At 37.6% G+C, this 10,025-nt stretch overlaps 2 protein-coding genes and 1 long non-coding RNA gene across 3 annotated transcripts; all 3 read right to left on the bottom strand.

Moving 5' to 3' along the window:
* Positions 1-42: 42 nt before the first annotated feature.
* On the bottom strand, positions 43-1,403 carry LOC140008023 (uncharacterized). Its single transcript, XR_011815438.1, has 3 exons — positions 1,165-1,403; positions 815-881; positions 43-664 (listed from the first exon to the last, which is right to left on the bottom strand). It is a non-coding gene; the product is annotated as an uncharacterized lncRNA (long non-coding RNA).
* Positions 1,404-3,794: 2,391 nt separating this feature from the next.
* LOC113692381 (E2F transcription factor-like E2FE) lies at positions 3,795-7,356 on the bottom strand. The gene is made up of 11 exons (XM_027210780.2): positions 6,866-7,356; positions 6,632-6,699; positions 6,391-6,443; positions 6,161-6,238; positions 6,007-6,060; positions 5,802-5,913; positions 5,617-5,687; positions 5,445-5,517; positions 5,297-5,358; positions 4,667-5,078; positions 3,795-4,077 (listed from the first exon to the last, which is right to left on the bottom strand). Exons 1-11 carry the CDS (start codon positions 7,000-7,002, stop codon positions 3,989-3,991), a joined length of 1,209 nt encoding a protein of 402 aa, XP_027066581.1. The 5' UTR covers positions 7,003-7,356; the 3' UTR covers positions 3,795-3,988.
* Positions 7,357-9,018: 1,662 nt separating this feature from the next.
* Positions 9,019-9,711, bottom strand: LOC140008700 (uncharacterized). Its single transcript, XM_072053553.1, has one exon. It carries the CDS (start codon positions 9,709-9,711, stop codon positions 9,019-9,021), a length of 693 nt encoding a protein of 230 aa, XP_071909654.1.
* Between the last annotated feature and the right edge of the window lie 314 nt (positions 9,712-10,025).

Raw genomic sequence — 10,025 nt, 5'->3', positions numbered from 1 at the left:
GGTACTATTTCTATAAACAATTAAAAAAAATTGGGGTAGCAATTGAATTTTCAATTAGAAGAACAATATCCAGGTAATTAAACCTCGTGATTTATGCTCATCTGTATCCTACATAAATGTTCAAGCTTTCTATAGAAAGAAAATAAGAAAATTAATTTTTTTACCAAAAAAAAAAAAGAACAAGAACAAGAACAAGAACAAGAACGTAATTCCATAATGACTGGTATTTTTGTCCCGTCCCTGCAATTCTGGTATATAAGCGCAACGGAAAACACCATCTAACATCATGAGTAGTGCCAGCAAATTTGTACTCTAGCTTGCCATATTTCTCTTTGGTTCCTTGCTCAATTATGTCTGCAGGTTTCTTGCTCAAGTCACGTCATTGAGGGTGGTGATGGAGAATACAAGCAAGTATTTCTCCACATCAACAATTCCCTCAAAAATGACTCCCCTGCATTAGTTGTTCATTGTCAATCATCCCAAGGTCGTGATTTCGGCAACGTATCGCTTCCAATTAGAAGTGAATTCAACACCGTCTTTCTTGCAGATTCGCCTGGACAACCTACCTACTCTTGCCACTTTTGGTGGGATCCCAAGCAACAAGAGTTCAACGTCTATGATAAAGACATAGATGGACACTGTCTGAGTGCAGCTGAAGCTGGACCTGCACAAGAAGTTTCGACCATTTCATGTTACTGGCATGTACAGACGGACGGTTTTTACATTGGTACTAAGGATACATCAAATGAAAAGTTTCATGATTGGTGATCCTGTCCTGAGTAAATGATTAGTCAAAGAGGGGGAGAACACAGGCCTGGTGATTATCAAGGCATTAAGATTCTTCTGTTCCCTCTCCTCTGCCGGATGTAAAGCTTGTTGCCCTACGGCATAACCAATGGATAAATTAAGAATGATTGCCATTGCCTCCACAGCATAAATTTCAGGATGGCCCAATTAAGATTAATGCTTTGACTAAATATTCGGGAGCATTTACAGTTTTCTGATTGTTAGATGACGTTTTGATGATCAAATTCTACAAGAATTCAAGTGCTCAAAACAACTACTCTAACAAAGGGAACAAGAAAAATTTTTTCATAGTACCAAGTACTAGTAGTGTTTTTTGTCTAGCTGAGTCCTCTATATCCAGTAGTATCCATGTTTTACCTTTTGTGTCTTAGCAGTGCTCATTCGTTTGCATCAGTTAAGCACTTCAAGTTCTTCGAAGTGGCATGTAAGCTGTAACCAAGAAATGGTGAGGTCTCCAAAAATATTTAAAAGAAAGAAAAAGGACCAGTAACAATAGCAAATAAAAGAAGAAGAGATGTGACTCGAGTTTCTTTCTGATTTCATGCAGTTTATCAGTGCTGGTATTCTTTTCATGAATTCTATACAGAAATCTATAAGAAAACCTCAGCCTCAAAGATCTACTCAGAATACATAGCATTTCACCTTAATGTTGAAACTTTGAGCTTGAATGATTTTAACTTAGGTTCTTACAAATTGTGCAATCTATCAGTAGCACACGTCCATTCTTGATCAGAATACAGAAGCGTGTGAATTGTATGAACAAAGTCCAATAACTAATTCTTTGAAAACGGATACACTAACCAGGAAAAGAAAAGGAAAAAGAAAGATATGCTGACTGACAAGTACTTGCACAGATAGGCAAAGTCTAATTGAGCTTTAAACATAGCTGATATCATCTCAAATTAAACTGACCCCAGTAGGCAAGGCCTAATTGAGCTTTAAACATGTCTGATATCATCTCAAAACCTTGCAGCCTGGAAAAATCAGTGGGCATTTACAGGAGTTTTTTAAATTTCTTCACCCTCAATGCATGGCCAATGGTGCAACAGTGTGTGATCATTTCTAATTGTCCCTTCAATCACAGAACTGGAATTATCTTCGTTAATCACTTTGACTGTCATACGTCTAGGTTCCAAGCCTATTTAAAAGATTAGGGAAATGTTGAACATCTGTGGCAACATTAGCTGAAAGAAAGTGTAGTCTAGATCTCCTCAGGGAGCTTTGTGGAATAAACAAACTGATCCAATGGTCTTGATTTAAGATTAAAATTATTGTGTTGCCAAAATGCCTGGCTGAGCTGGATAATTTGGAGAAAACATTTTCTTTTACATTTGAGGGAAAAATCTACAATACTGATTCCAGCAGATTCAAGTTTCTTTGGTAAGATTGCAGAGAAAAAATGAGGATGCAGACCTTACTGTCCTTTCCAGCCTAGTTTGGCCCCACTCTGTAATGTTTAAAGTTGTTGAGGCTTAGATGTGATCTTTTAAGCCAAAAACAGCCTCTTCCAGAAAATTTTCTGGCAGATTTTTATGAATTGGAGATTTTACCTGCGGTAACCCACGTGAATGCACTCCTGCATCAACAAATGAGAAAAATACTCGTTTGCTACAGGATTCACCTTCATTCAGTCCAGATTCCAGCTTGACCAGGTTGGTCCTGAATAATCCTCCACTAAAGTTGCAGATAACCAAATAGAGATGCATTGTTACAATCTGAGAAGCTCCAGCCTTATTTCATAGCCGCCCTTCTTATATAATTGGAAACTCCTTAATGAGACTTAGTAGAAGAGAGACAAATCGATGAAAGAGGAAAATGTTGTCTTTGTTAAAAAAACAAAAAACAAAAGAAAAACAAAACTGCTGGAACTTTGGCAGTTGGCTAGAGGCTAAAGTTTTTTTTTTTTTTTTTTTTTTTGATGATTGTGGTAGTATGGCACTCATAGGTACATCTGGAGAAGATGACTCACCTCTAGCAGTTCCTAGGAACACCTTCATCATCATGCTTCACATTTTTCTATAACTAAAGGAATACACCTCTTTTTCTAGATTAATCATGTGCTTACTAATTTTCCAAACAAAGTAACTACCGGTCCCTGTAAAAGGCTCTCCCTTTGCTTGTTTATTTGAGGCCCACTATAAACTATAACACAAAACAAGAGTTACCTCCACATAGCTAGCCAGATGATGACATACCACGACTGAATAATGATAGTCCAGACCAACTGTACTTACAATATTTTGCCAGAAGTAAACAAAAATGGTGACGATTCAATTAAATTCAAGTGGACATTCATTTATGCTCTTATGAGTTCGTACATGAATCCAACTTGCAGAACCAAATATTTTTTTTATAATATACTCAACGAGTTGTTGAGTGTCCACCAGCAATCTTTGAAACAGTGCTTCCAGATTTTGTCAAAAGTCTTTCCTTAGAGGTCCGTATTTTACTTTCTCTAAGCACGTATTGACTTTCCAGACATCATCGATTAGATTCTGTAAATCTTAAGTTAGAATGTTCATCAAAGCATTTTCTAGGGTTGTATACATTGAAGGACTCAGCTTAGAAGAACTTCTGATCCAAAGAAAACAACTCAAGCTTCAGCCTTTAAGCTCCTTTCCACATTGATAATATAGACAAATAGATAAAAGTAACACCTTACAACAGTTCTGAAAACTACAGCTGAGTGATCTCTTCAAAATTAAGTGCTTTCTGGTTTAAATCCACAAATGAAAAGTTGGGTGAAGAGTTAGCGTTTCAGAGATGAGCATAAATCAAAAGTCGGACCTTGATAAATGACTATTAAGTGGTGCACTGAACATGGCCAAGATTAAACTAAAGCTAACACCAAACAGACATAAATAAATTTGAGTATATGGCGCATCGTTCTAGTGATGTATTATTGAAAAAAATATTGAATTTGAGTTTACAGGGTGTAAAGCTAACACCAAACAGACATAAAGCAGTAAAAGCTAGATGAAGAAGAGTAAATGGATCTTCACTCTGGTAATGTATTATTGAAATCAATATTGAATTTGAGTTTTACAGAGTGTAAACTTTGTGGCTGATGCATGGAGATTATGCATAAAGGATCAGAATATCTACTCTGCCATGAAATGAATCTCAGAGCTTAGTTGCCGTGCTTTCTGAATACAAGTAATGACTATACAAAAAGCAAGTTTTAGGAGATCAGTTGTATTGGGTTCTCAGCAACTTCAGTGTACCAAGATTTCCAAGCTTCCACATAATGTGCAAAAAGATCTCTCAAAGCTGAAACATCAGAAGCACCAAAATTCTATTAGTAATGAATCACATCAGGCTCCTTTAGGGCATAATGCCCAAAAGGTACATCCCTACCATCATTAAGTTATTCAGATCCTATCATTTTTTAATTGAAATCTGATCAACAATATGAAGGCTGTATAGCAAACTGGTAAATAGACAATCTCGAAAACTGAAATTTATGACTGGGTGAATGATAGTACTTTTTTTTGGGCAAGTATGAGGTCTTGAACCCAGGACCTCCCACTTATAATCCCTCCTACTTGAAGAACAGGATGCAGACACAAAAGGGACAGGTTGCTTAACACAAGGCAATAGACTATAGGAAGTAACAATCATTGTAAAACGTAATCTGTATGTAGAGAAGTATCAATGTAAGAATAACATCTAAGTAATCACCTAAGCATAGAATTCTAGTCGAAACATGTAACTATCCAACACACCAAACAGCACAAAATGGAGAAACTGGAAAAGAGAACAACTGCACATTTAAAACTGTTACTGGAATGCCCCATTTATAGGTTTCCTGAAGGCTTATACAATCAAATGTACCTTATTGTGTGATCAAGCATAATACCTTGATTATGGTACTGAGGGCGATAAGTAGCTGCTAGACTTTCCCAATCATGACTCTGTGTTTCTTTATTTTCCTCAGAAGCTGCGACGTGTGGTGCATTCACAGGGGCAAAAGGGCCAAACCGGTAACTTTTTGTGCTGGCTCTTGAGTCGATCTGCAATTTTGGCCGAAGAACCTCATCTTCCAAAGCCTCACGTTTTACTTGTGCTTTAAGTTGTACCTTCATGCCCTGTTGCAATCCTCCATCCCCCACCAGTTCCACCTTACTCCTCCTAACAGTCCTATTTGTCAGATCCATCCCAAATGCCCTTTTCTTAGACCCATCAATAGCTGAAGGATCAGCTCCGCTTTCAGATATACCTTTCATACCCAACCATCTAAAAGCAGGTTTTCTTGTTTCTGGATGATGTGTCTGCACGTCATGCAAATGGCAGGTGATTAATACGTAAATGTTGCCATTAAAGCTTCACTCCAAATCCTAAGACGTTCCATGCTCTCCAACTCATAGTTTGAAAACAGTTTAACGTTCTTGCACCAATGCTATATTAAATCTTAACCATTCTACATGACTGGGATATTTTCCTTGAGTCCTGTGCATTACTATACACATACTAGAAAAGATGGGATTACCTTCTCAATAAATTTCATTGAAGCCAACACATTGGCAATGTCATACAGCCTTCTGACTTTACCTGCAGCATATGATGGAAAACAATGTTATCATCCACATCCAGATATCTACCAAATACAATGAAAGTCAAATTGACAAAGTAATTACTTCTTGTCATTGCAGGATCCTTTCCATTCTTAAGCAATATCTTTGCAGCATCATCAAGAGAAATCATGTCCATCTACAAGAACATAAATCAATTCAGGCACCCAAAAGTTGAACAGTGTGTCTGATTATGCCAGCAGGAAAGGTTAATCATTCAAGCCGTGGTTTCACTTACATCCATACAAAGGAATAGCTTAACAAAGTTTTGGGTGAGCAATGCCAAAGACTTCTCTTTCCTGTTGTCAGCTGAAGTACAGGATGATAAATTAGTCTAACAATTCAGATAGAAGTCGAGCACAAAACTGACTGCACAATAAGCAGCAGAGCATATCATACAGTTAAAGAAGCAAATAGTAGTACCATATTTGGATGACTGTGGAAGCTTTGGAGCAGAAATGGGGTTGAAGTTGTGATTCTGACTTGAGTAGTTGCTAAGATTTGAGTAGGTATCATCCTCCTCATCATCTGAAGTCTAAAAGGAGAAAATGGTACTCATATCATACAAGAGCACAAAATATAGCAGGAAACCGGAAGGAAGAAGAGTTATGAAAATGGCCAAGCATACTTTTACAGACGAAGTTCCATCATTTGCATTCTCATTCGTCATCATACCTTCTTCCTATGACACCATGAGAGCCCAGTTGAGTACCATTTTCACACAAGAAAGATTAAACATGACAAGGGGGAAAAAAAGGAAAGAAGACAACAAACCAACCAACCTTAAGAAGTTGCAAGGCAGAAGGAATTGCGCCAAAACCTTTCCATGTATAGCGATTTTTGGCCTTCCTAGCAAGAACCTGAGCCGATGAAAATTCCAAGACAGCAAGGTCAGGTTTTTTTGGCCCAATTCATTTAATTTTAGAAGGCCTAGACTGAAATATAAAAATATAGTAATACTATAAATCTAAAAAAAAAAAGAGGGAAAAAAGAAAGAAAGAGAGAGTCTTACACCAACGCTCTCCAAGACATTGACTATGTCATAGATCCGCCGCCTCTCAACCCCTAACATCATAGTAGTAGCATTAATTTTAACCGAGAGAATAAAAAATATAGAAAATTAGAAGAATCCAATAAGGAACATCTTTTACTGCTACTAATTCACGTGCAGGGGAAAATTAACAAACATAAAAAAAAGGAAAATGGCGAAGGAAGTAAGTGAAAATTGGAGAAGAGAAGCAAGGGGTACCTACCCAAACGAGCAGCGGCGTCGTCAAGCCCTATGGTCTCGACACCTTCCCTATCGTATAATCTTAAGAAACTGCATTATTGCATTCAAGATACATGTATCAGACATTTTTAGTCTGTAAAAAATGAAACACGAAAATTGATAGTACTATGCTGTAATAGAAATGAAAATTGGGCAGGGACATGAATAGTGAAGAAAGAAGAAGAAGAAGAAAAGGTAGTAGTAGTAGTAGTAGTACTTGGAACATAAGAGGCCGAGAGATTTCTGTTTACGGCAATAAATGTGTTGAGATCCACCACCACTACCACCGGCAGCGGCAGCGGCAGCAGCTGCTTCGGACGCTTGATTTGTTGAGGGCAGCAACTCCATTCCCATTCTTCTTCTGCTGCTGCTACTACTACTAATGTGCGAGTATGCGAGAGAGAAAGAGAGAGCCGTTAAGAAGAAGGGGAAAAAGAGAAATAGGGATTTTGGCGGAATTAGAAAAGGAGATCTGGGAATGAAAGGAGGGATTTTGAAAGTTCGAATGAAAGCGCCAACTCCCTTTTTTATTTTATTTTATTTTATTTTTTTGGGGTGGGTACTAAAAATCTGAAGCCCGCCGAAGCCCGGCCGGCCTGTACGAGCGGAGGTTTTATTTACCATTTTGGCCTTCCAGAATTCCAACGTCAATTGGCGGCAATTTATCTGCTCTGCTCAGCTCTAGCCCAGACAAGGGAATGAATAGCAGGGCTGACTATGACTTGCTAACCTAACCTAACTAACGGAGCAAAGGCACGAACTGTTGTCATCAGTAACGACTGTTATGTATAATTCTACGTGAACTATTCATCAAACTTAACAATATAAACATAATTATTATATATGGAACTCACACGAATAGTTATGCTGTTTAGGAACCGTCCCTATCCCACTGCCCTAGCTAACAAACCCATTCTTTATGAATGATATAACATTTTTTTAAACAATATGTAATTCTATGTGAACTATTTATAAAATTTAATGATAGAAACACAATTATTACATATGACACCCACATGAACAGTAACAAAATATCACATCTCATATTATAAAGATGTATGAGAAGTTTACATAAAATTATAAAATATTCAAAAAAATATTACACTGATCAAAGAACCGTCCCTGCCTCGCTTCCCTAACTAAGGAACCCAACCATGTGGCGCTTTTCTGCTTAGTATCTTTATAAAATACTACAACTACATAATACTAATACGACTTAGAGTGCTTAACGATTAATTAATTGTGTAGTAGATCAGATAAGCAAAAAAACCTTCCAAGAAATTGCACTTATTAGTGCTCTCCCTATAACAGTTGAGTTCACATTAGTGGAGCACATTAAATTTCTAAAACTCCAAGTAACCTCCAACTTATCCTCAAACATAGTGTTTGGATTGTAAATTATTTGAAATAATTTTGTGAAAAAATACTGTAGCATTTTTTTGATATGATGTATGTGAGATAAAAAGATGATTGAAAAATATGTTGATGATGCAAGTAAGCCAGTGTGTGTAAATAAGATGTAAATAAAGTGTAATTTTTTACAATCCAAACACAGGAATGTCAAATCTAGATGACAAATTCTTATCTCCTTTTGAGGAGGAGGGAAGGGGTAATTTTTTTTTTCCAAACGTTAAATTACTTATATTGATCTAAAAGATGACTTTACAATTTGAGCAACGGCTCATTAAACTATAAAACTTGTGTTCAACAACACAAAGGAATAGATCCTTTCTCATCCATCAAAATGCCTAAGGCATATGAGCTAACATTAGCATTAGTGTTACTATTATCAGTACTATCTAAGCAAAAAGAGCACATTCGAAACAACGACTTTAAGCAAAATATATCCTCTAGGATCGTTTTCAGTTTGCCATCAGATAATTTACCATGCTTGATTTGTCTCGGCACTTCCTTGTTTTGGAGTTGTATTCGGATATTGCACCATCCTCTTCCCAGCGCTTTGCACAAGACTAGTCTGGCTGCTGAAGCTACATCCGTGTTCTTGTTTCTGTAGCTTCTGTCCTTTAATGCCCAAAATTCTGTTGCATCACGTGACATTGTGTTGATAGCAACTCCAATACCCAACAAAACAGGTCTCAATAAACTCGTTATTGTCACTCTCGGCCTTATCAAATCCTGGTCCTCTTGTACCTCATGTTCCCCCTCCAGGTCTGGCATTGTTTTTGTTGTATTCTGATCAGTTTCCTTCCTATTTACTTCCTCCATCTCCAGCCATTTTTTATGTGCTTTTTGAATAACACAGCACGGTTGGTGTCTACCTTGGTTCTCAAATTCCCTCTTATTCCTCTCTTTCCAAATGTGCCATAAAATGTTTGCAGTCCAATATGACTGTTACCCTCTTGACTTGTTCTAGCTTCTGTGATCCTGCTCCACCACCTTGTGAAGTTGCACCTCTAGTTTTTTTGCTCCATCCCACATTACTGGAGCTACTTTCCAGACATCGTTTGCTAGGGGACATTGCAAAAGTGTGTGTTCTATCGTTTCTGGCTCCTCTTCGCATCCCTTGCACACTGGATCCCCAATTGCAACTTTCCTGTGGATTGTCTCTGTGACTGGTAACGCTCCATTAACACACTTCCAGAAAAACACCTTAACTTTGTGTTTGATGTTGAGCTTCCACAGTGTATTCCAAATTTGCTTGATTTGATTACTGCCTACATCAAAACTAGTTCCAACAGGTTCCTGTCCTTTGTTGCTGCCTAATCTCTCATCTAAGAACCTTTTGTAGCCAGATCTCACTGTATACTCGCCTCTTTCACTTTGTTTGCAGTAATTGGAATCTGCTCTACCTGCAAAACTAATTGGAATATTGAGAATCCTCTCTGCATCATTCTTGTTGAACAATCTGAATATTGCATTTGTGTTCCATCTACTTTGGTTGATTAGCTGCTGTACAAATACAACCTCACAATTTGGGGGTCTTGGAGTTGTAGGCTGACCTGATGGAGAAACTGGTATCCATTCATGCTCCCATATGTTTGTGCCTCTCCCATTGCCAATTCTCCTCCTTACTCCTTTTTCCACGATCCCTCTGACTTCCATCAGTCCTTTCCAAAACCAAGATGTATTACCCTGAACTTTACAAGTAAAAATTGATTCCTTTGGAAAATACTTGGCTTTCAATACTTTGCTGACTAGTGTGACGATTCCACCGCACTCAGAGGCGTACCAAAGGATTTAGCGGACCGTCTATCTAACTCGCGTCAGGACTCGAAAACGCAAAGCAATGAAACTATTTAAATCAAAAGAGTACTATTCACAATATATACATTCCAAAAGAGTTCTATTTATATCCTCAAAAGTAGATATTTAGACTACTACATTATCCTATGGTAATAACCAAAAGCAGAAAGTAA

This window comes from Coffea arabica, chromosome 6c, assembly GCF_036785885.1.
Source record: "Coffea arabica cultivar ET-39 chromosome 6c, Coffea Arabica ET-39 HiFi, whole genome shotgun sequence".
NCBI lineage: Eukaryota > Viridiplantae > Streptophyta > Magnoliopsida > Gentianales > Rubiaceae > Coffea > Coffea arabica.
Note: the sequence above shows the minus strand (reverse complement) of the source record. Positions and strands in the feature narration are given on the sequence as shown.

What these genes read in the sequence shown, in the direction of transcription:
- LOC113692381 (XM_027210780.2), bottom strand. Translation starts at nt 7,002, where the DNA reads ATGGGAATGGAGTTGCTGCCCTCAACAAATCAAGCGTCCGAAGCAGCT. An exon ending in CTGCCTTGCAACTTCTTAAG is followed by an intron (nt 6,061 to 6,160) that starts GTTGGTTGGTTT and finishes ATGGTGTCATAG; the next exon opens with GAAGAAGGTATGATGACGAA. An exon ending in TCCACAGTCATCCAAATATG is followed by an intron (nt 5,688 to 5,801) that starts GTACTACTATTT and finishes CCTGTACTTCAG; the next exon opens with CTGACAACAGGAAAGAGAAG.
- LOC140008700 (XM_072053553.1), bottom strand. Translation starts at nt 9,711, where the DNA reads ATGGAAGTCAGAGGGATCGTGGAAAAAGGAGTAAGGAGGAGAATTGGC.